Source organism: Paramisgurnus dabryanus, chromosome 21 (genome assembly GCF_030506205.2).
Source record: "Paramisgurnus dabryanus chromosome 21, PD_genome_1.1, whole genome shotgun sequence".
In the NCBI taxonomy this organism is placed as follows: Eukaryota; Metazoa; Chordata; class Actinopteri; order Cypriniformes; family Cobitidae; genus Paramisgurnus; species Paramisgurnus dabryanus.
The window spans coordinates 23,380,097-23,406,566 of NC_133357.1; the positions used below are offsets into that span (position 1 = coordinate 23,380,097).

The following is a 26,470-nucleotide window of genomic DNA, read 5'->3' on the forward strand; positions in this document are numbered from 1 at the left end:
TCTTATCAATAAATGTGAAACAGTGGTGATAATGAGGTCAAGCGAGGTGAAAGGTGTGACCATGTATACACACCCCGTCCACATTTACTGTACTTCTGACTCATCATGTATTGTAGACCTTACACTACGGAAGCTAAATGAAAGAGGAAATAAGACACAAAGTGGCTGGTACGGACGTTAAGGACCGCTCTCCGAGCGCAGGTCAAGTCAAATTGAAGGCCTGGGGAGAAATGAGCTGGAGAGGCAGACGACCAGGTCTATGAGATGACCAGACAAAGTGCTTAATGTCAGATTATCTGACACCTGATATGATTCCGAACCAACCTCATAGTCGGCTGTGTTGGCTGTATCACAATTCACTCAACGTTTTAATGAGATGACGAGAAACGATTTGACTGCATGATGTAACCAAAATGGTTTAATGCCCATAGCCTGGGTTCCGCAGGTTACTCGACTGCTGTCAAAACACGCCAGAGAAACTCACACCAATGTGACCGCCATGTGTAGTCTGCAGCACCATGCGGTCAATGGAGCTCCATGGCAACAAGATCTTACTGTATGTAGAGGGATCTACATTTCAACACATTCCTGAAGTGGACGAAAGAGCCCGGAGTGCATTAGAACAATGAGAGATCTGCGGTAATCTTAATATAACTCCGTACAAGGTTAATGTGACTGACACATTGATATAAAATGGAACATGAGGCGGGTTGCAGGAGGGGGAAGAGTTAGAAAAAGAGAATGAGAAAGAGAGGCGTTGTAAAAGAAAGAAGCTTTTTATTCCCTCTCGTCAGAGGAGAGCTGGGTCATTGAAATTAATTGCATATGATCAAATCGTCAGACTCGCGACAATGTGCAATGTGTTATGGCCGGAGAGCATGTAAGGTTTTGTTCACACTGCACACAAATACGATTTTGTGGACCTGCAGGTGATGAAATCTGATGGTACACTCAATGTCCAGAGTATCTGAATTGGTTGCTATAGTAATGATGTAAGCATTAGCACAATGCCAAGAGACCGTCTTCGACAACACCCGTGAGTCGCTTACGGCGTGGGAAGAGATGACAGAAATAAAAAAAAAGATGATGGAAAATTTGCCTGTGGTCATGTCCATCATGCAGCAGATGCTTTTCACGCAAAACTGCTGATTCATTCACTACATACTGAAGTTCGTATAAAATAAGTATATAGCACATTTTGCCTGACGATACATACGTGTTGCACCCAGAATATATGTATTATTTTGATTGTTTGCTTCTCTGCAATACATTTTTTTTAGAATGCATGTAAAACAGCTCTTTCTAAGACCTTTATCAGATGTTTTTTACCAGATGTATTCCAGTTCTTTAGCAGACATCTTAGGGGCTGTTTACACTTGGTTTTAAGATGTGTTTTCATCAATCGGATCACAAGTGGACGAGAGAGACACATTACATTTACACCTGGTATTTAAATCCGTATCTTTTGTCCACTTTCGACCGCATCTGTCCTGAATACTGTGAGGGGGTGGTCTGTGAGACGGTGGGCGAGTCTCTCTGCTGTCATTCAAACCCGAGCGGGAGTAATTAGGAGTTTATATGGACGCAAACTAATATTATGTCGGAGTTCACTGCTTGTTTAGCAAGTATACATGCTGCACAGTGTTTTGTACGTTTATATGTTGGAGCTTTCTCTGAATTTTCAGTGCAATTGATGAAATAGGATCGCGCAACTTTCACGCTTTCAAAACGAAACTACGGAGAACACCCGCAGTAGTTTTATCAATGAAAGGCTAAAAATAGCGCTGTTCACCGTATGTTCACGCCAGAAGTAAAAAAAAAAAACGTAAAACTTGTGTTTAATACCTCAGATTAGATAAATGGGCGGAGAGAAGACGGTCGCGTGTGGCTGTTCGAACACATTCAACCACATATGCGTTCCGCAACTCCAAAGCGATCCGATCGAAAGTGGTTTCGACTACCTCTGAATGTGGTTGAAAGTGGTCGAAAGTGGACGCGTTCAAAACGTTTTGAACACCGTTTACACCTGGCATTAACGTCGTCCACTTGTGATCCGATCGACGAAAACGCATGTTAATGCCAAGTGTAAACAGCCTCTTAGTGAATCTCTATGGCAGAATTACTGCGCCACATAATGGTCTGGCATGTATGTGTTTACGGATGTTTTTTACAATGAGGAAAAAAAGAATGGATAGGGAATACTCTGGATTTGTGTAGATGTGGCCTTAGACGCTGTCCAGGTAGAAGGTTACTAGATTTTGGAACAAAGCTAAATATGAGAAACGTAAAGATAACAAAAAGGGAAGCGCAAGGGAGAAAAACTGACATAGAGGGAACGCAAGGGACCAGAGGTGAGAGAAAAAAATGAGAAAGATGGAAGAGGAAAGACGGCAGAGATGAGGAAAAAAGCTAATGAAGGAAGGAGAAATCATTTACTTGAACAGTTGTAATTATTCAAATAGGAAGGAATGAATTGTAATAAGTGGAAAATGTCTGGATATAGATGGTATATATATATATATATATATGAAAATGAAGGACTGTTTGGGAGGACAGTATCGACGGCTTCCTCGTGTGGTCTTAGGAATGCAGGACGGGTGGATCTGAGTGTGTTACAGAAGTGGTTTGTGTGAATATGTGTGTGTGTGTGTCTGTTTGCCAGTCAGAGCAGACAGGAATACCTAACCCCCACAGACTCTGGAGCCAGTTATCAGAGAGAAAGGGGCCGGGGTGTCCTAAGGTTTATCTCCCTCTTTTTCTTCCCCTCCCTTTCTGTCCTTTTTCCCAGTTCTCTTTATTCACCTCCCTTCTCCTGCCCTTCTTTCTCCATAATTGTGCCAGTAATAAAGGAAAACAAGGAGGATGTTGGGTAAAAGAATGAGTGAATGTGAGCCAGAGAGAGGACAAACCTTGACGCGAGACAACTTCAAGGTTGACACGAATTCTTTGAAAAAGCCAAACATCACAGAGAGAGACATCAGTCTGGTGTGTCTTAAATGTTATTTACACAGCGCTCAGAAATGCCTGATTTTCAGCGGTCAACCTGATTCTGATTGCTGGACAGTCTAAGCCAGTGGTTACCAAACTGCACTGAAAAAAATTATTCATTCAATTTACTCATTTTTTTAAGGAAAGTGGTCGCAATCAATTTATTTAAGCTACATTTAATTAAAAAAAAAATTTGTTTAGTTTTTCAATTTTTTTGTTTAAATGTAACTTAAATTAAATGATTACAACCACTTACCTTAAAAAAATGAGTAAATTGAATGAATAATTTTTTTCAGTGGGGGGGCTGGCCCCAGTTTTATGACATTTTATAAAATACATTTATTTATCAAAAATTCTGCATAATTAAACCTAAAGATATAGCTACAAACCAACAAGTATACACTGTATAATTTAATATTTTTTGTTTAATTCAAATTTTAAGGTTAAGATGTCATTAATTTTCTTTGGGGAGGTGCAAACTACACAAAGGGGAGCGCACTCCGAAAAGTTTTTCCAAAAACTGGTGGTCTAGAGCAGTGGTTCTCAAACTTTTTCAGCTTGTGGCCCTCTTGTGTACAGCGCTTTCCTTTGGGCCACCTCAGAAAGAAAATTTATGACAAAAAAACAGTTCTAAAACTCAACATTTTAATAAAAAAAAATATACAAATTAGTGCTTTTGGTTAGTAGCCTTTTTTTGTTTTAATTACACAGAATTCATAATAAATTAATGTATTTTGTTAAATGTCATAAAACTGGGGTCCCCCTGGCACCATTTCGCGCCCCCCCCTTGGGGCCTCGGCCCCAGTTTGAGAACCACTGGTCTAGAGTGTTGATCGATTTTAAACTGTATGGCTTTGTCAAAAAATGGTCCCTAGGTGTCACTGGGGAGGAACATAATCAAAAAGTACTTGAGGTTTGCACCACAATACTTGATTCTGTGTAACTGGAACCAGTTGTACACAAACATGGACAAATACACTGCTTTATGTTCTTGGTTATTATATTTATTGGTTCTTCCAAACCTCAAAATAGCTGGTAGAAATCTGAAAAAAAAAAAATACAAACGAAAACCCGGGTCTTAGGAGGTTAAAAGAGGTACTACCCCAATGACAGCTATTGGCAATTTTTTGACCATTTTTTTCTGATAAGAGTATCTATCCTTTTTTTTTCATTTTAAAACTAGCAGCACTTTTAGCAATAGGGCTAAATATTAATGGACCGACTGTCCTGTACATAATACATAATACACATAATATAATAATGTGACTAAGTCATGTATGGCTGAGCCAACCTCAAAAATAGGCATTTACAAAACTCTCTCTCTCTCTCTGTATGGAAACATTTGTTCAAATATTAGGTCATTATTTAAATATCTAGCATATAATAACATTTGCATTTCCGTAGTTTCTCCTACACTCTCAGAAATAAAGAACCAAAAGCTGTCACTGGGGTGGTACCCTATAAAAACACATCTGTACCTAAAGGTTACATATAAGTACCTTTTAAAGGGTACCGTCCCAGTGATAACCTTTGTACACACATTTCTGAACTTGATATTTGTTTTTATATTAAGATGTGTGTTGTTATACTGATCTCGCAGTTCCTTTTACATTTTTTATACATCTTTTAGAAATGCTTGGGTGATGCCTGACTGGCTTGATCCATTTCTGAAGGCCAAATAGGGGCTCCCACACAAGAGGAACAAAGTTTAGGAACAAACATCTGATAAACGTCTGTATGTGGCAACTATAGTGCAAGTGGTAAACTTGACTCATGGCCATTGAATTATTGAAAATAAATGCATAACCTGAGGCAATGTGAAACCTATATTCATTCATTTGCAATAACAGTCCAGGCACAATTATTTGATTTCTTCCATAGCTGTGCTAATTCCTTGTCTCTGGTATCACTCCATGCTCTCTGTCTTTTCACATAATAAAATCATTTCAACTCAAATCAATATTTTATGTCCATTTATTGATTGATTTATTTGGCAAGTAGCCATGTACTGTAATAATAAGTAGAAAAATGTACGCCTCCCCTGCCTCTATCTCTCCCTCCATTCATCCAATGTACAATTTCACAGGTGAGATAGTGACACGTCTGCCCGTTCTTCCTCACGCTATAAATATAAGTTTTGCATGTATGTGCTTCCTGCTGTGAGGTCCTGATTGTTTGAAGCCAAGTTGCTGACATGTACGGACCATCCATATTAAATGCCTCAGGGGAAGGATAGTGACACCCCTCTCTCTCTTTCACCCCACACAATACTTCTCAGAGAAAACGGAGAGGACAATCTGCCAGCTTTATGACATTTTTTTAGAAAAGGAGCCTTTAACTTCACATCGCTGTCAGAGGTGCACTTCATAAAGTATATTCACAAAAAAAAACATACTGCTGCTCTCTCTCCCTCTCTCTCTGTGTGGGCCTAAAACAGAAGCCAGGGAATGTTTCTGATGGTGTGAAGCTCACACCCAAAGATACTGCATTTCTTCAAGGACATACCATTACACACACACATACACACACACACACACACACACACACACACACACAATAGCTACAGTCCATTATTTGAGAAAAAACAGAACTGACAGAGTAAATTGGTCAGGCAGTAGTAGGGACATGTAAGTCTAAGGACAGATTTGTACCCTTAACACATTACTAACACCCTAGTCGCTGTCTTATACGTTACGCCTGCGGACTGTCGGCTGAACGACTAATGAATAAGGCACACTTAACTGGAAACACTTCACCAAATTTGAATCATCTGATTGGTTGAATTGGTTAAAGTATTTAAAAGATGTCCTATTTTTTCACTTGAAGCAATCAGTGGAATCTAAAAGATATTTTTTACTGTGTTTGCCATTGTTGTTAAAACTTTTAGGACAGTTGCGATTGATTGATTAGTTGCACACCGGTCTGCTAAGTGATTGAAAAATGATTGGTTGAAAAGTCGAAAAGTGATTGGTTGCTTGACGTGTCAGTTATATGGTCTCTTGGGCGGTCCTTGGCTTTTTAAAGCGACCACGGTTGCCAGACCTTTGATGCTTATATATCTTTTTGTTAGCTCACTGACAAAATGTTCAATGCTTTGCTTTGTAAGTTGCTTTGGATGAAAGGGTCAGCTGAATGAATAAATGTAAAAGTAAATAATAACAAACTAACATAAATCTGAACCCTAACCATTTATTTTTGCATTGTTACATTTGCTTTTGTCAGATTTTGTTTAACCATCTATTATTAATCATAAATTGTCCCCAAAATATAACAAACAATCACCTCTTTTTTTTAGCCATGCAACTGAGGATGTTCCATATATTTTAAGTATACACTGTTAAAAAGATTGTTGGTTTACCTTAAAAAAGTAGGTAAATAAGTTGCCGTAAAAATGTGTTAATCCTACTTAAAAATATTAGCTAACTTCCCTGTTTGTTTGTTTTTTCTTTTTCTTTCCTTTCTTTGTTGTTTTGTGTAATATATATCAAAAATCTGCATAAAGAAAATGTAAAAAAAAAATGGTTAACTTAAAACAATTGTGTAAAAATGTTGTGTCAACTAATATTTTTAAGTCAAATTAATTTAAAATTTTAAGGCAAGCAGGTAACTTACTTTTTAAAGTTAAACCAACTTTTATGACAATGGTGACCAGTGTTGTGCCTGAACGAGTTCATTGAACTGAACGTACTGTATTACTGCCTGATGAACATTACTGTGAATTTGTTCATTCTGGGGCTTGTGAACGGCACGCTCTCTCAGTTTAACTTCGTTCAATAGGGTGCCAGATTTCTATAGAGTCTTCCAGGCGAAAACCTGGCTAAAATACATTGTAAACAGGCCTTAATGTGTAGCTGAAAAAAAACACCCAGTCTGGCAACACCCGCGTTTCACGGCTGCATTCGTCATCAAAACAAAGAGCAGCATGGAGTTGATGCACTGGACCCTGCTGAAATCCCTGCCGCGCCACTCACATAGTTTAACATTAAATAACATCATATTTGTCCTAACCGGTTAACGATTAACATAGGCTGCTAACGCATATTCTGGATCTTGAAATAGACTTTGACTAACCTCACGCTATGTAACGTGCACGTGCAGTGTGCAATACCTGCAAGTTGTCCTACACGCGATGCCTCGCAGCGCTTCTCGCCCGGTTTATGACCCCTTGAAGCACCCGGCTAGCCTTTCAAGGTATGTGCAACCAAATACAAAAATTAAAAGACAGTCAAAGCTAATGTAAACCCTGGTTGGATAAGGATTTAAAGTTGGATATGAAGATGAAATCTGACGCATTTAGCTTGAGTGTTAAAACTGATAAAATAATTGCTGTCTGTGGTTCTATATGGGCTATATTGGCAATAACTAAAAAAATAATAATATGGGGAAAAGAACTATAAATTAGTTCATTTTTGGAACTGTGAACTAGTTCAAAATTTTGAAATATGAACTATGAACTGAACTAGATCATGTAGAAAGTGAACTTTCCCAACACTGGTGGTGACTATTATTACTACATACTTCCATAACGTATTTATCAGTAACTTTTACATTTGAAGAAGCCCCAAAAGGTTTTGTCGGATTTAGCAAACATCTCATGAATAGTTTTGTCCCTAAAGTAAACTCAAGTAGCCGACACAATGCATATATATCATATCACACCTGATTCCACAAAGACCATAACACACACAGGACATGTTATACGTCACAAAACACATGCACAACAACACGGCTGTGCTTGTTTATTTACAGTTCACACCTCACTCACACACAGAAGAATTTCTCCTTACACCTCTAATGTCCTCTCTCCCAAACCTCTTTGTATTTAGCAGAGCAGGGTGCAGCCACGGGGAGGAGGTGACGGGAGCACACAGGGTGGAGAATCGAAAAGAGTTCTCCATCGAGAGGAGAAGGGTGTGGGGTTAAAGAATGAAAGTGTGTGTGTGTGTGGAAGGGATATTTTGCCCTCCCACGCTGGCTGTGTGTGTGTGTGTTTGTGTGTGCTGTGTGTGTGTGTTTGTGTGTATCGGGGCCAATCCGACACACCCAGAGGGCAGCGAACCTCCACATCCTGCCCTGGGCGTCCGTTTGTCCAAACAACTCACTTCTTCCTCCTCTCTCCACGCTCAAACCGGTTTGACTGGAGGGTAGAGAGCAAAGAGAGAGAGAAAGGGAGGGGGTTTGTCTATAAAGAACAGAAACCCCCCGTAAAACCAGAAGAGGAAGAAAAAGCCGCGGAGTAAAATACAGCAGAAGAAAACAAACAGCAGGGCGTTGTCCTGCCCTGAATGGGGAAGTTTGACGGTTTGGTGGTGTTGTAAGCCCCTAACATTCTCTCAGAGATGAACATGCATCTCTTACCCTCTAATAGTGAGGCTCCGTCACGTGACATAGGCCTCCACTGACCAGTGAAAATTTCCGAGGGGTGAACTTGGTTGTACTTTGGAAATTCATAGTTGCTTGATTCCATCTGACCAGGCCTAAAATGTAACATTAAAGTCAGTTTTTGCCTATAATCATGTCCCAGAATGCTCCCTCTTTCTTTCCGTGTCTCTCGTTGTTAACCACGGATCAGACTTTAGGGCGGCTACCCAATGGAGTCTATGCTTTTTGTGTTAATCTATTCATTTCTACTGGCAGAAATCGAAGCAGCACCTTGTCATGCAACAAAAATGGCAACTTTTGCCTCAACCCCCTCACAAAGTCCCAGAACTTTTTAACAAAAACCTGAGTTTTCTCCAGTGTGTAAGCTCCATAACCAATCACTACAGGTGCAGACAGGTTCTCTCTATTGAAGGTAAAAAAACACAAATTAAACTTTCCGAAAGTGGGATAATTCCCACAACCCCACTGCATCGGGAGATCCTCTCTGAGTCTGATGGTGAGTGACGAGAACAAAGTATTTCCCCCACCGTATTCATTGTGATTAATGGGATTATCCTTCATTTAACAGCCCACCACAATACTAAAAGGCTTGTCTCGTTCTGTTCCCCTGAAGATTCCCATTAGCTCATAAGCCTTTTCAGCAAACCGTCTTCCCTAAAACAGGTTAATTTCCGACAACACTGAAAACTCCCTGTGTGTTGAGGAAATTATTATTTGTGTGGGTTGGGATTGGTTTGGACAGATTCCCTTTGAGTGCTGGTGCTTTTCAACAAAAAAAAAAGGAAATCATGAGACTGTGACCTAGTGGTTGTCCTCATGTGATATGCTCAACTGTAAAATATAGGTTTTGTATGGGTCTTGGTCACATTTTTGACTCTTCTCCACATCACTTCCTGGATACTTCAACTATCAATACAGTGATAGACATCTTTATATATTTTTTCTTCTGAGTGCTTTGGACAGGACTTCATTTCTATTGTCCCATAGGACAGGCTGAAGGCCAGGCTAGTAAAGATGGGTACAGGCCCCATTTAAGTGCTGACATAGCACAGAATCTAGTAGGGCAGTTATCTGCAAGATTACTGGAACCTTTCAGAACGCTTTCTTCTTCTTTTATCCCCCCATCTATCTGGAGCATTCTGGTCCAAGGGGGTGCTTACATTTTGGAAAATGACATTGTTATCATTGTCATCTTTGTGAGACACTGTGGTGCCTTCTGGCTTGAAGGACCTCATGGCTTTGAGGCCAAAGTGTCTATATATAGAGCATGTGTAAAGGACTCTGGGAGGAGTTGGAAAGGATGGAGCATTGATGCAGGGGGGAACTCCACTGAATCTTGGGAAAAGTCTCTCCGGAGTTCACTTTCAAAGAGACTGACAGTAATACACACATGTGGGAGGTGTGGGGAAGTTACTGACATGATTTACCAAGCAGCGAAAGAGACTAGGATAGCTGGAAGAGACAGTGAGAAGTACAAATAGCCTAAACACAAAAATGAAGGTCAGATCAGTATTAAGGCAGAGTTTACACAGAATAACAGTGATAGGGTTTCTTAAAATACACACATACACATACACATACATGTCACCTCAAAGGGACCATTGTCTAAAAATACTGAGGATTTATTGTCAGTGGTAACAAACATGCGGTAGATTGCGAAACACCAGCAATATTTCCACAGTGGAGTTGGTTCATTTGACGGCCATCTTGTTTGCGATTCACATTTGAAAAGGAAACTGTTCCAAGCCTGCCTTAAATAATGTTAGCATAACATGAATTGGTTGTTATCCAAAATTTGAGCGGCTGTGGGGGGTGTGCTTTAAATGTGGCAAATTTCCAAAATGGGTTTACAAAGCTAATTATCGCTAAAATCAAAGGTAAGTCCAAAAACGTTGACCGTTGTGACTTCTGGATTCTTAAACTACTTGAACTAAACTGACCTGGCCAATTTGTACCTAATTGTGTGGCCTGTTTTCCCGTAATTGTGGATGAAGAGTTATATTCTGGTGTGTAACCATAGGGAGAAAGATAGAAAGGGGGGTGAGAGATAGATGGCATAAAGCGAGATGGAACACAAGAACTCTGTCTGACAGTGCGACATGACGCCTTACCCCAGAACAAACAAGCATTCAGGCACTCTGAGGGGCAACCCAGAATGTCATGGGGGTGAGGGAGGAAAAGAGAGAAAGAAACAGAGATACAAAAGAGAGAAAGATTTAGAACAATGCTTTGAAGGTCATCTGGTGGGATGGAGTGTCCAAAATCACTCATTTATAAAGAAAATAAGGAGTCACATCGGATGGGGGAAAAGAGAGAGACAGACAGACAAAAACTAATTCACAACAGCACAAGTGAATAGATGAGCAAAAGAAAGAAATAGGCAAAGCATGAACAGAGTGCTCTATACTTTTTTTGGTAAAAGCTCAACTTGTGAAATATGAGGTCTATTTTAGTTTTAATGGAAATGGAGGAAATGTGTAAGTAGATTATTAAACTGGGAGAAAGCGGCGAGGGAGGGGGGAAATCCAGAGGTGCTAAGGGTGGGAGGGTTGAGATCGGTTCACAATGTTTTAAATATTAAAGCTATTTCAGGTTTAATGAGGTGTAAATACTATGGGGACCATGGTAAGAGGATGGGGTTAAAGGGGTCTCACTCTCATTATTTCAAGCACACACCTTTAAGACTACAGAGACTGAAGGAAAGAGAAAAAAGTAAGTGACAGTGTAAAAACAGAGAGACAGAACTGATGAGTTGAGACAGAAATGGTGCAGGGAAGAGATGGGGATGACGACAGCGTTATGACGTGGTTAGTGGTTAGAGACTCAGATTATGGGTGTTGTCATTTACGGGGGCATGGACACAAAAAACACAGATATGCATGAATGCTCTCACACACAATCAACGTGCATACACTCATCTTAAGGGACTAATGTGACATCATGTCACCAGCACAGTAACAACTAACAATGAGTGAAAAGTGAGTGAATAAATATATGCATGCATGAGTGCTTGAAAAAGTAAAGTTTTAGATGATTGAGTGAGTTAGTGAGTGACTTGAGTGAAGAATTTAATGAGTGAGTGAGTGAAGGTTTTGATAAGTGCGTCTTTAAGTGAGTGAGTGAGTGAGTGAGTGAGTGAAGGTTTGAGTGAGTGTTTAAGTGAGTTAGTGAGTGTTTAAGTGAGTGAGTGAATGAGCAAGTGAGTGTTTAAATGAATGAGTGAGTGAGTGAGTGAGTGAGTGTTTAAGTGAGTTAGTGAGTGTTTAAGTGAGTGTTTAAGTGAGTGAATGAGTGTTTAAGTGAGTGAGTGAGGGTTTGGATGAGTGAGCAAGTGTTTAAGTGGGTGATTTAGTGAGTGAAGGTTTGGATAATTGAGTGTTTAAATGAGTGAGTGAGTGAGTGAAGGTTTGGATAAGTGAGTGAATGATTGAGTGAATGAGAGTTTAAATGAGTGAGTGAATGAGTGAGTAAGTGAGTGAAGGTTTGAGTGAGTGAATTTTTAAATGAGTGAGTGAGTGAGTGAAGGTTTGAGTGAACGAGTGAGTGAGTGAGTGAGTGAGTGAGTGAGTGAGTGTTTAAGTGAGTGAGTGAATGAGCGATCGAGTGTTTAAATGAGTGAGTGAGTGAGTGAAGGTTTGAGTGAGTGAGTGTTTAAGTGAGTGAGTGAGGGTTTGGATGAGTGAGCAAGTGTTTAAGTGGGTGATTTAGTGAGTGAAGGTTTGGATAATTGAGTGTTTAAATGAGTGAGTGAGTGAAGGTTTGGATAAGTGAGTGAGTGAGTGAGTGAGTGAAGGTTGGATGAGTGAGTGAGTGAGTGAGTGAGTGAGTGAGTGAAGGTTTGCATGAGTGAGTGAGTGAGTGAGTGAGTGAAGGTTTGAGTGAGTGAGTGAGTGAGTGAGTGAGTGTTTAAGTGAGTTAGTGAATGTTTAAGAGAGTTAGTGAGTGCTTAAGTGAGTGAATGAGTGAGTGAGTGAGTGAGTGAGTGAGTGAGTGAGTGAGTGAGTGAGTGAGTGAGTGAGAGTTTAAATGAGTGAGTGAGTGAGTTAGTGAGTAAGTGAGTAAAGGTTTGAGTGAGTGAGTGTTTAAATGAGTGAGTGAGTGAGTGAAGGTTTGAGTGAGTGAGTGAATGTTTAAATGAGTGAGTTGGTGAGTGAGTGAATGTTTAAGTGAGTGAATGAGTGAAGGTTGGATGAGTGAGTGAGTGAGTGAGTGAGTGAGTGAGTGAGTGAAGGTTTGCATGAGTGAGTGAGTGAGTGAGTGAGTGAAGGTTTGAGTGAGTGAGTGAGTGTTTAAGTGAGTTAGTGAATGTTTAAGAGAGTTAGTGAGTGCTTAAGTGAGTGAATGAGTGAGTGAGTGAGTGAGTGAGAGTTTAAATGAGTGAGTGAGTGAGTGAGTGAGTGAGTGAGTGAGTAAGTGAGTAAAGGTTTGAGTGAGTGAGTGTTTAAATGAGTGAGTGAAGGTTTGAGTGAGTGAGTGAGTCGGTGTTTAAGTGAGTGAGTAAAGGTTTGAGTGAGTGAGTGAGTGAGTGAATGTTTAAATGAGTGAGTTGGTGAGTGAGTGAATGTTTAAGTGAGTGAATGAGTGTTTAAGTGAATGAGTGAGTGTTTAAGTGACTGAGTGAGGGTTTGGATGAGTGAGCAAGTGTTTAAGTGGGTGATTTAGTTGAGTGAAGGTTTGAATAAGTGAGCGTTTAAATGAGTGAGTGAGTGAAGGTTTGGATAAGTGAGTGAGTGAGTGAGTGAAGGTTTGGATGAGTGAGTGAGTGAGTGAGTGAGTGAGCGAGCGAGCAAGTGAGTGAGTGAGTAAGTGAAAGAATAAAGGAAATGGGGGGAAGGAGTGTTTATAGAGCAGTGTGTAAAAGGGCAGAGGCTGAGCTCTCGGAGGAGAGTAAATAGATCTGATGTCTTACGGCTCAGCTTAAGTTCAAGTTTATGTTGATTTGATCTAATAAACACCATGAGATTAAGATAATGTGAACATATTAAAGAGACTATGAACATATCAGTCTTTGACAAAAAGAAGTGCAAATCTATGCCATAGCAGACTATTTTTTTTAAACAACAACAAGCCACGCTGTTTATTCAAATGCTTTACAATAGTGAGTGTGTGTGTGTGTGTGTGTGTGTGTGTGTGTGTGTGTGTGTGTGTGTGTGTGTGTGTGTGTGTGTGTGTGTGTGTGTCTTAAAACCACATACAAGCACTTAACGGCCACATACAAATATAAATCTACAAACATGCATGTGAAGTTGTACAATAAAGTAACCACACACTTTAAGCTAAAACTCCATGAGGTTTTCTTATCGTTATGTGAATGAGAAGGGGAAAGGCCGAGTTGATGTTCCTTGTTTTCCTTCTGTCTTTTCGATAAAGCATTTATTTTGATCATGAACAGATCATCTAAAATAAAGTATCAGTGGCCATTTCCTGACCAGTCTCAAAAATCCCCTGATGATAGTGTAACATTTACATTGTGGGTCCCTGCCAACCACAGAAACCCCCATTTTAGCTTGGAGTCACCTCATACTTTAACAGCACTCATACTTTCACACAGACACCATAGCATCACAGGAGGCCTGGGTGAATTTCCTTCTAAAATGTCACTCTCTGGCTGTAATTTTGTGACCTGAAAAGTAAGCGCTAAAGCTAATGCCAATGCCTTATTTAGTCGTACATATAAAAAAACGGGCTACGGAAAGTTTACTACAAACACAAAGAAGGTATACTCCTAAAGTCTGTTGTTTTAATGGTCTTTGAGACTGGAAGTTGTGACCCAGGTCTGTCTAACAGAAATTGTGGGTTTGTTTTTTAAGGGAAGAGTGTGGTTGGTTGCTCAAAGGAGTGGTGTGGCTTTCTGAAGATTCTTGAGATAAGCTTCCGCTGTTCATAGTTAAAAGTCTACACATTGGGAAGTGAGTCTGTATCTCATGATGTGACAGATGTGATCATAGCACATATAAATGGGCGGAGAACTGATAGAGTTGCTATTAATACAGCAAATAACTTTGAAAGGATAAATAAAAACAGCAATATATGACAACAACGAAAAACATCCCTCATTTCACCTTTCGAAACCACGCTTCTGCTGTGTTATAAAATCCATTTTCTTAAGACCCATACATACAATAGTGGCCAAAATTGATGTCCGGGAAAAATATTTGTACATTATTTGCTCATCATCGTTTAATGAGAAAATAATGACCAAGTGATTTGTGGTGTACTGGTAACATGGACAACATTTTGTTGTCCATGACGCCTACATTTGTGCATTTTCCAAATGGACATACTGTTGACTTCAGAGAAGTGGTGCAAATGCCATCATAAATGACTGATAATATCTAATTGGCTCCTCTCCTAATGTAATAAGGCCCCAGATAATTTAGCATTTACATTTTAATATATATTTCAACTAAAAGGCAAGCATATGATTTTGAACCGGTATTGTAATTTGACCCATATACAGAACATTGACGATGTTGTGGGGATCTATCACCAAGATTACCAGAATCCAGTCTAAACCCCTGCAAACATCTATTATTCACCCAGGGCTCTTTCCCAGCCATTGACCAGTAAACTTGTCAATTAAGAGAAAACGTTTCCCTGCCAATGACAAGTTTTTACGGCAATCCATATTTCCGCTATTATCCACTAGGTTGGCACTCTTACCCAACTTACAAAACACTAAAGCATCCACTGATCCAAAAACAGTAAAACTCTGTGTATGTTTTGACTTATGTTCTGAATCTGGGGCCGTATTCACAAAGCATTTTATCTTATCACTAAGAGTACTCCTAAATCGCACTAAAAGATTTTAGCTAGGAGTTTTCTCTTAAAAGTTATTCACAACGCCTTTCAGACCTACTTTTAGTAAGGAAAAATGATAACTCCTAAACTAAGAGTGAGTCTTCGTTGCTACGGATGACGTCAATTCTCATGCACGAGCTGCCTCGCAATGACCACGGTGATTGGTTGTTAGATGACAGGGCTGTCATGCGGAACATAACACAGACGCACCAAATCATGGAATTACAATATCGAAATATGTCTGTGTCCTATACAAAATAATAATAGTAATGCCATCGAAATGCATATATAAAAGAAAAGTCGTGAATTAAATTAAATTAAATCAAGGTAGCCTAATACAAATGAAAACCGCCAATTGCCTAATAATAAAAAACGACATCATTAACACTTGCTTGATTAATGTACATCCTATTAGCCTAAATAGACTACTTAAAGCAAGGAAATGTTGCCCATGTTAAAGAAGCCTGCCTAATGTAATAAATAAATGATGGTGGATTATGAACTCGCCAAAACGAAAAAGAAAGCCCAACTGGATGCAGGATCAGTTACTGCTGCTGTCCCAGTTGGTGCTGGAAAAAAGAAACGTAATAAAAGGGAAATTCGGCACTGAGATATCAAGCAAAACTAAGCGTGAGACATGCGAGAAAGTGATGCGCGGGTCAATGTACAAAACAACTGGCACCCGACCAACGTTTTCAACTAACCCGCCCGCAACTCGGACCGCAAAAAATAAAAAATAAATAGTGTACCCGACCCGCTCCCTGGCTCGCATTTTTTTTAAGTAGTAATTGTTTAATAGTTAATTGCCATCTTTATTTCAAACGACCCGACCGAACGCGACCCGAATATCATAAAAAATATTTTTGGATGACTCGTAACCGCGGGTGACCGCATGCATCCGCTCATTTCGGATCAACCCGTGCATCACTGGGGAGAGGATTTGTTGCAGATCAATGCAGCATTCCCGCTTATGTCGCGGACCCCGGACGAATGCGAGACATTACAATCGCAGTAGAGGGTTGAGATTGCAGCATTTAAACAGACTAGCATGGCAACAGGTATGCCTATAATATTAAATATTTAATTTCATTATTGTTTCGTGTAATTCTAAAAAACTTCCTGCTTGTCATGAATGTAATGAATTATGAAACAAATGTCATAAACAATATGCTTACATTAAAGTGTGCTTTTAAGTGTTATGTGCAATGCTTTTGAGTTGGTGAAACTGTCCATGTTAAGGAGGATCAGCACCTAAGGCATTTTAAGATCCTTTGTGAATAGGTCTTAGTGAGTTAGGAGTCCTCTCGACTTCTTTTAAGCTGTCCCAGACTTAGGTGCTACTTTTAGGGCTAAAATGCTTTGTGAATTACTCTTAGTGAAAAAAATTAGAAGTCCTAAATTTAGGAGTGACACGCCCATTATTTTTAGGAGTTGCTCCTAAATTCGCCAGTTAGGAGCTACTTTTAGCCTTAAAATTCTTTGTGAATACAGCCCCTGATCTCTAACGAAAGTCCTTTGCAAAAATTCACATTTTGTTCAAAAATATTAATTTTTTTGCTTTTTTGTTTGAAAGCAGAGGATCTGTTCTTTCATTTGATATATTGTATGTTTATATATTTCAAGAAGACGGCATTAAACTTGTGAAAATCATTAAAGATTTAACCCAAAGTCCTATACAAATAGGCCCAATCTTCCAAGATACATTCAGTTTTTAAAGTCTATTGTGACAAGGTCATTCAGCTATATGGGCAAACTGTATCAATTTGAAACAGCCAGAAATCTGACTGTACTGTCCATTTGCTCTCAGCGCTTGTTAAAAACCAAACTGATCTCACACACAGGCTTTACGGGATTATAAATGTCCCTCTGCAAGCCTGAACTTTGTGCTGAAAGTAATTTAGATATACAGTTCTGTAAACGTGCCAACTACCAATTACAAGCTCCTGAAAACCATTAGTCTGCGCACAATGGAGCTCGGACATCAACATCCTGAGATCCCATTTAGTGGGACGGCACCCTTAACCGTGCAAACCATTACCCCTGCAACTAGACACTTCCTGTGCCCTTTAACCAAATCTTGAAAAACTCTTCAGAAACCTCTGCAGCTCCAAAACAATGCCTGGAGATGGGACCTCCTCATGGAGTCAGGCTGTATGGAAGCAATACAATTTTTTCTTACTGTATGAAAGAAACGGAGATGTTAACGCATTTGCTTGAGACTTTTATCAACACATCTTACACTAATTTCAAGGTATTTTCTCAGTACGAGTGTTCTCCGGGAATCAAACCTATACTCTTTTGTGCTGCTACACAATACAATGCTTTCCCATACTCTACCACAATAGTCTATGCTGCTACTGTATACTGAAAAGCTTTTATTTACCACATGTTGGCTCAACAAAATATCCATATTGTTATGTAAAATAGGAAGTTGTATTGTATTTCATTTATTTCATTCATTCAATTAAAACAAGATAAATATTCTTGTCAAGTAAAACCTTTAATAGAAATAAAATATCTTGTTTCCTATATAAAATATATTTCCTATATAACAGTTTTTGTTGGTTAATTACCTTAAAAAAAGAGATGAACAAATTGCTTGTTGCTGGAAATATGTCAGGCTGGTCAGGATACTGAAACAGGATACTAATACTGTGTATAAGTATCCTGACCAGCCTGACATGTTTCCACCAACAAGCAATTTGTCCGTCCACATTGGCCATTAAACTACTGTGCAATGTGACGCAATCATGGCCAACCAAAAGATATTTCATGTTTAATACAGTTGGAGGCAAAACACAGGAAAACTGGAGGCAGTCAATACAAATCAGCATAGAGTCGGCTACCAAAGGAATGCAAATATCATGTTGTTGTAATAGTACAGTCTTCAATTTTTAAATTGTAGCACATTCCTGCTACAACTGGCAGACAAAAAAATTTGGTTAAACCCAATAAAAGAGCAGACTGGACAGAAATGATAATAAAAAAACTCAAGTTTGTCCCACACTTCATGTCAGCTCCCATCCAGCCCATAGGTTTAAACATCGAATTAATCATACTTCCTCAATTTCCTCCAATACTTCATCATTTATCACAATACTTCCATAGTATTTGTTTTCCTACTATGGAAGTCAATGGTTTCCACCAGATGTGTGCTTACCATCATTTATCAAAATATCTTTTTTTGTGTTCAACATAATAAAGAAATTCATACAGGTTTATAACAAGACAGTGGGGAGGAAATTATGACAAAATTTAGATTTTTAGGTGCACTATCCCTTTAAAGGTGCAGTGTGTAAATTTAGTGGTGAGGTTGCGAATTGCACCCAATGGCTCAGTACACTGCTCTTCCCTCGCTTTTGAAGCGCATAGAGAATCTACGCAGTGTTTCCGCTATATACATTCAACCGTGGCGGCCCGCCACTCATAAAACATCCCCGCCACGCCTGCGGTTGTGGATAGAAGGGATACAGCAAACGAAATCTCGTTGGATGAGCACTGTTTTATCCTAATCCTTTAACCAAACCCAACTCTAAACACAAAATTTCACACGATTGTAGGATGTATTTGTATCTAATTTAGCCAGAACCGCTGTTTTCATCCTAATAATCCTACCTCCAAATCTAATCCGTAACTTTTCGGCATTTGCTGTATCCCTTCTAGACAAAACCCACAGCGGGAGCTCGCAAAAAAGCTACTGCGAGACTGGCTGTCTTGAAATAAATTCCTTTCTGGATTTGCGTTGTTCACTCATTTATAAATAAATCTCCTAAAATATCATAATTTCCTCCATGGGTTTAGTTTTATGCACAAATAGATTTAAATCAACAGAGGATTATTAAGCTACGTTTCTGTTTTGAGAAATAATAATAAAATAAATAAGCCTACACGAAATATGTTGCACTTAAATAATTATTAAATTGACAAAACGAATAAAAAAGTATTTGAGTTTCTGTTCTTTTTTTGTGACGCGCTCTAAAACCAAACCAGCAGAAAGCACGTCATGTTTTTAATGATTATAAATAAGCACAAGGTTTTCTCCTTATTGTGAGTTTACAAAAATAAAAATACATCATTTGAAGTTGCGAATGTTGTTTTACTTTTATCTTTATGACTATAAATTTAGGGTGATTTAAGCTGCAAGGTCATCACGCATATGATGTTCACCGGCGCATATCTACACCAACACAGCGCAGGGCTGCGAGAAAAGACATAATTAAACTTTTGATTTAACATATTACGAGTTTTTGGACATTCATTTGGAATCACTGTACTCATATTATCAACTTATCTGGCCATTAGTTATTCAGTATAGGCTATAAGCGCAGCGCACTGATGATAAGATATTTGTCCAAAAACAAAAGGCTAAATACTGAATACTACTTATATGCGACTGCAAGACATTAATAGTCGAATCTGTTTGTAAGGAAACTTACATTATTCCCGTGGAAGAGAAGAACGTTGGTAATAGAAACTTGAGGCAGACGGTGAGACTGTTTTATCTGTTTTCAGACGAAACAGCAGGGTCGGGGTACCCGCGGGTGAACCGCATAATATTTGATCTAACGGGTGTAATAGGCTATTCGCGTGTCATTTGTGTTGTAGATGCAGGTCGGGACTCAATAGACAAGATTAAATGCGGGTCTAACATCCAAGACCAAAATTCGACTCGTTTTTAAATGACCCGTGCTTATTTGTGTTTAAGATCTGTCTGAAGACCGGTAAAGGTTTATATTTAACTGCGGTGTGACCGGCTCGGGGTCACAGTCTTTATGTCAAATGGTACGGGTGTGAAATAAAATTGCTGCTGATGTCGGATAACTGGTCGGTTGTTCTGTCAATCACAGCGGTGCGGATTATCAAACAGGACTGCATGACTTTGTAACAGCTCTGTACGCTAAACACGAGGACGAACTTGCAATGCACACTACATTAAAACTACAATGAAATATCCAAACTACTTACGCAGCTGTGTAACGTTTTTTTAAGAAAATACAGTTTAGATCAAACATAGAAAAGCAATATGCTATAAATATAAGGAAAAGTAAATGACAGCGTGAAAATTATAAAAAAATACATGTTAGTTTACTGTAGCCTATATTCTACATTAATTTTTTTTACATTTATAATCATCATGGGCGCCCCCTGCCGCCACAGCTGAAAAAAATCCTAGAGGAAACACTGCTACGATAGCCGCCACCAGACAAAACATGTCATTGACGGAAACAACTAAGTAAAAAAGTTTGTCCGTTAAGGGCTTCTGTAGAAACATGGCAGCACAAAATGGCGACTTCCATGTAAGGGGACCCTCGTGTATGTAGATAAAAACGTCTCATTCTAAGGTAATAAAAACATAATGGTTCATTATTAAAAGGTCTTTATACACCCCTGATAATATAATTTTGTATATTATTTAGCATTTCTGTCAAAAGATCCTTTTAAAAATAACACACTGTACCTTTAAAAGCAAATACCTTAAAAAGCAGTATCAGTATCTAAGACCTTTAGTAACTATTTTATGCTATGAAACTGCAACCTCCATGCAATAGGTAATTCCTTTGGGTGTGTGTGTGTGTGTGTGTGTGTGTGTGTGTGTGTGTGTGTGTGTGTGTGTGTACATAGTACAGTGAACTAGTGTGTACTTAGATTTGGAGTCTTACACTTGATATTTGATCTGTGGGGTTGGGTCAGCGAGTGCAGTCATATCTGTTGGAGCCCCAGGTACTGTAGTAGAGCTTGCAAACAGAGGCAATGAGAGATTGCCTCCAGAGTTAAGTAGGTAAACTCATGCTAAGCTGATGCAAATCTCCTCGCCTTCCCCTCCCTGAGCTTTACTTCATCTCTTCTTCTTCACACTTTAGAGGACCTTGGGGCAGCCCCCCTATCCCATCCCATCACACACACGCGCATGCAATTTAATCCTCGCTCCGGCACCAAGGTCAATTCAATTATCCTGTTTTCTTAAAGTGTGTGTGTGTGCCCATTTCACAGTCCGCCTGCACAAATACACCAGAGATTAGAGCTGCCACACTTTTAATGATCTACATACCTATAAGCAACAGTATGTAAGACAGGTAGGGCCTTGTCCCCGCTTGCTAGCGCGATCTGTTCCTCAGCACCGATTTTGTTTTTAGGTTGATGAGGCTGACTCGCGTCCCATGTGTCTTGCGAATATTAATGAGGAAATTAGTTTTTCAACCCCAAATTCCCCACCTCAATCTGCAGTTTGTCGTATGGCTGTAGCATTCATGTCACAACAATCATCTGAGCTCCAGTATCTTTGTGAATTATACAATCAAATGCATTTTGGATATGTATTTGTTACCCTCTTACAGGATTAATAAGAAGAGCTGCTATAAAACCATACATCCATGAATGTTCAACAAGCATCTGAATGTGGTTGTAAAACGTTTTCCAGTTACTTGATTTTCAAGCCGGCAGTAATATCCAGTAACACCCTGACACTTATCCAATATCATCACACAATATAGAATGCAATAAAGTAACACGGACACAACAGAACACAACAGCTGGGTTCCTGAACTAAAAGTCCCATTCATTTTCTCCACAGAGGTATTGATTTTTTAATAATAATGTATAAACCTTTCAAAACAGACCTATCAGGAGATCAGAGGTTGTTAAGCGATGATATACGCTTCTGTAGAAACCACAAATCAATGTAAATTCAGCTTCATTTAAAAAAAAAATGTTTAAAAGCTGAATTCACGGTGAAGAACTACACTGTGACTTTAAATCAATATCGGACCATCATCTTGATTTGCTTACAATATTCGCAGTGCCTCAACAGATGCGTAATTAATTTGTTTGTTTATTCTTTTGTAATTAAACTTTTATCAAGAAAATTTATGGGAGAAAATGAACCGAAAAAGTCAGCCATCACTGTTCTGCTCTATCCAATTCTCCAACATCAGGCCTACCTGAAATGTTGTGGTTGCTGTAGCTCCAGCCAGGGTTGGACAGCATGGACTGTAGAGGCGATGCTGCCCGACTGTCTCCTTCATTCTGTTGGGTTATGTGCCTGACTGTGTCCTTGTTCTTTCGGTTCTTCCTTCGACCTGAGCCAGGGGGTTGCCAGCCCCCTTCCCCCCTGCCACCTGGCTCTCCAGGTGTCCCCTGTGAGCCTCGGCCAGCCCCGTCTTGCAGATTAGAGGGGGAGACCTGCTCCTCTTTGACCTGGACCGAACGGTAATCGGCAGGCCACAAGGGCTGCAAACAAACGTCCTCCTGGCTTTCGTTGCTTTTGGGTTCCTGATCCTCTTTGCCGTAATTGCTACTACCTTCATGGCAGCTAGCGATGGCCGAGTCTCCAGATGAGTTTGCCGGGCTGGTGCGCCTGGCCAACCATGGCGAGGAGCTGCGCGCCGAGATCATGGACGCCAATGCCTCAGAGGCTCCGCCCATACCAGGCCCAGCCCCGGCTCCGATAGAACTCACCACGTTGCCCATTTCGATATCCACCAGTTCGTCCGCAAGCTCAGACCGAATACTGATGTCCAGTGCCGCTTTAATGAAGCCGTGGCATGCTTGCACAATGTCTGTCATCTGCAGGTAGCTGGCGGCTGACATCACCTCAATGACGTTCTTGCTCGTGAGCGCCAGGTGGGCCGAATACATGAAGTCAAGGATTGTTTTGAAGCCCTGGGCCGTGACGATATCCAGGTGCGTAATGGTGGCCTGCTGTTCCGAACCCTTCTTTACCTGGCAGTAAAGTGTCTTGAAGTAGCGGCTGCTGCCAAGCAACACATTCTTGTGCGCTTTGAAGATCTTGCCTTCCACGATCACACACACGTCGCACAGGATGCCGTGCTGCCGCTGCTCGTTCAGCTCTCGCAGGAGCTGCCGGTAGTGCGACGTGATCTCCATGTCTTCCTTCCGGTTATTCATTGGACTAATGGGTGGCTGCTTCTCATGAAGAAAGTCTGGATGAATAAAAGGCACAACACATGATCTTTGGTTAGTGCAACAAAGTGAGGAATTTGACACATTCCTATAAAAGTTAAATGAATATGAAATGTATGCTTACATAACACTGTATAGACTGTATTGGCTGACTACCATTACTTAAAAAAGTGAAACTGTAGGCATTATTTTATGATAAACAATAGCTTGTTGTCACATAATTATTCCTATGCAATGGTTAGGGTTAGGTTTAGGTTAGGGTTGGTGCAGACAGTTTTTCTAAACCAGCTATTAAAAAGTTTTTGCATTGTTAAAATTAATAGTGTGTAAAAATAAAAGTTTTAGCTGTCCAAAATGTTCAAAATCACAGCTATTACTCTTTTGTCACATAGTGAGGCTGGCAAAATTAATGCTGCAAAGTTACGTACAGTATTACGCCTAACCTGCTTTATTGTAAACTGCACATTTTGGCAAATATCGTTGGTTATCCAATAACTTGTCAAATCGCAGTACACAATATAGGCAAAAACTGAAATTGTGCACCTGCCAATCGTAAACAAGATTGATGAGATTCATTGTATTGCTTTATAACTTAAGATATAAGTTGCGTGACAATTGCCAATCCCAGACACTGCTGATAACTACTTATGAGTTTTGAAGAAACCATAAGATTGATACTAAATCAAGTGAAGAATTGCATTTTCATGAAGCGCAGCATTAATATCTTGATCGATTTTACTCAACGCCAAAAACCTGCCTACATAAAACGCCTACCAATGCAAAACCCTACAGAAGAAATTGACTATAGCTTTGAATTGTTGTTATTGTACTGTACTGGTCTTCTATCTCCGTAACAAGCTATTTAAGTGCTAAAATGTCACTAAAATGCCACTCTGAACCAGGTGACATGATTTGGCCATCTCTGGTGTCTTGAGGCGGGCGTTCTGCTGGGTAACAGCCATCACCTTTCCCTCACTAAAAATGAATTATCTGTTTGGCAGCTCTATTTTCCACTTTATTATTAAACTAACTCACAAAATGGTAATTAAATGAAACCATTTACCAGCGAAAAAGAGAAAAGTGAGGGGAGAAAAGGCGATGATTGTGTTAAAGTGCTTTACACACTCGCTGGGTGATTTTATTTGGCAGCTAATAAAGCGAACAGAGAAAAACATCATGATTAAGGGGTTGAACAGTGAACACCTGAGTATCTCTGCTATAATCATTAAGATGGAGAGATGGGGGAGGAGGACTGCAGAAGACAATGCATTGTTCTTGAATGTGCACAGAGATGAAAGAGAGATAACACACAAACAAACACTACAGTAATGTATGAAGAGGGGCGAATCACACAAAAGCGTTTAAAAATGTTCAAGCAAAATTTAAGCCCAAAATGTAAAAGGTAATTCTATAAACAGTGTTGGGGCTAGTTACTCAAAAAAGTAATATATTACGTATTACATATTACTCTCAAAAATAGTAATGCCTTACTTTACTTTATTACTCCCTGGAGAAAGTAACTAGTTATATTACTAGTTATATTACTAGTTACATTTTTTTTCTGGACAAGAATGTTTATTTGGGCAAGCCACGGCCAAGAAAATGCTGGCTTCCTTACCCACTAACGGACGTGGGGCACAGCGTTCGGAGAAACATTAAAGAGTGTGCACTTCACCGTCAAGTTATTTTCCTTCCGTTGAACATAATAAAATATGACTGAATCTCCACCCACCGAAACTAGCTTTCTGTTGCTGGGAACCTTCCTCTGAAAAAGAGCTTGCCGTTGTTGACGCTTCCATTTTCCCGATCTGTCTTTGAGTGTGCCGCTGCCGCTCTGTGCTGCTGGCTGCCGGGTGTCGACCAATCGGTGATGGTAAATGATACCTCGTGCCAAACTTAGACCAATCACTGTTCCATTCACGCCCACCTCCCCTTCCCTTTTGTTCTCTGTGTTTTGTGCCTTGTGTGTTGAAGGTGCTACTGGCGAATGTAACTCAAGTAACTAGCTCAGGAAAACTGTAATAATATTACCATTTTCAGACGGGTAATGCCTTACACTACTAGTTACTGAAAAAAGTAATATTATTACAGTAACTAGTTACTTTGTAACTAGTTACACCCAACACTGTCTATAAATAACATCATATACAGGACAATATAAAAATGCTGAGTGATTTTCAACCCAGCATTGGATCAAAAAGGGATGAAACCAGCTGTTGGGTTAAATTAACCCAGGAAATGTTTAAATTTGATCCAACATTTGTTAAAACAACCCAGCATAGTTTAAATTACAAACCAGTGGGTTGTGTTTGTCCCTTTTTTATCAAATATTTTATTAAAGATGCATTAAAAATGTTGTATGCATGTTGCATTGGTGTGTTTTTGGAGTGCACAAGAAACTCCGCTTGGCAAAAAAAAAAAAATTATATAAAACGTGCAAAGTTTTTAAAGACATATTACAATGATTACATGATATTACCACACAAAAGATAAAAAAAATATTAATAACAGATAAAATTGTAGTCAGTGTCTGCTTTATTACTTATGATCTTTTTATTTTATATCTTTTTATAATTTCTGTGCATTTTTGTATAAAACCCAGATTCCCTAATATGTTGTGGTTTAACTTAAATAAATGTAAAATTAGATTTTCTGATAAAAACCTTAAAAGTTTAGTGTTTTGTCCATTTTGTACAATACACCTCAAATTTTGATGGTTTAATCTAACCTGAGGGGTATTAAAAGCAAATATTTTACAAGTCCCCCCCAAACATTCCCTTTGGCCAATCCTGTAACTTAAAAAGATATTTACAATTGGTTATTTCAATTCATGGTTGAGAAAAACCTACCGAGCCCCTAAGGTGACATTGGAGTAAAAAAATCTAGTTTCATGTACTCACGCGATAGTTTTACGTGGGCGCACGAAACTAAACTCGATAGTTCACATGCGCATGCGATAGTTTCATGTGCGCACGCGAAACTAAACTTTATTTAATTTTTGCTCCATGTCCCCTTAGGGTCTCCGTAAAACCATTGGTTTAAATTAACCTACAAAATGCCCATATTTGACCCAACCCATATTTGTCATCTCAATTATTATATCGGCTTTGTAAATATTTTCCTTTATTCAGTCCTCATTTGCTTACATTATATGGAAAATTGTGTTCAAATGATTGCTCAATCATCATTTAAATAAAGTTAAATAAAGTTTTTCTTTATGTAAAATTATTTTCTTCAAATCTTCAAATTTCTTCTTTTTGATTTTATGGTGACATATCACCATTTCTTCCCAAGTCTTTCCCATAGACTGATTCACACGACCGGATCACTAGTTTCCCTAATTACTGCTGACATTCAATATCCTATCTTAAAGGAGCTG

The 26,470-nt window shown here is 39.3% G+C and overlaps 1 protein-coding gene across 3 annotated transcripts in view; it reads right to left on the minus strand.

Annotated features, from left to right (window-relative positions):
* zbtb46 (zinc finger and BTB domain containing 46) overlaps window positions 1-26,470 on the minus strand; it is a 100,579-nt gene that overhangs the window by 41,132 nt on the left and 32,977 nt on the right. For all 3 annotated transcript variants that reach the window (XM_065286312.2, XM_065286309.2, XM_065286311.2), the window contains exon 2: window positions 22,110-23,111. In XM_065286312.2, the coding sequence (XP_065142384.1) occupies window positions 22,110-23,076 (967 nt within the window). In that variant the 5' untranslated portion in view covers window positions 23,077-23,111. The remainder of the gene's footprint in view (window positions 1-22,109; window positions 23,112-26,470) is intronic.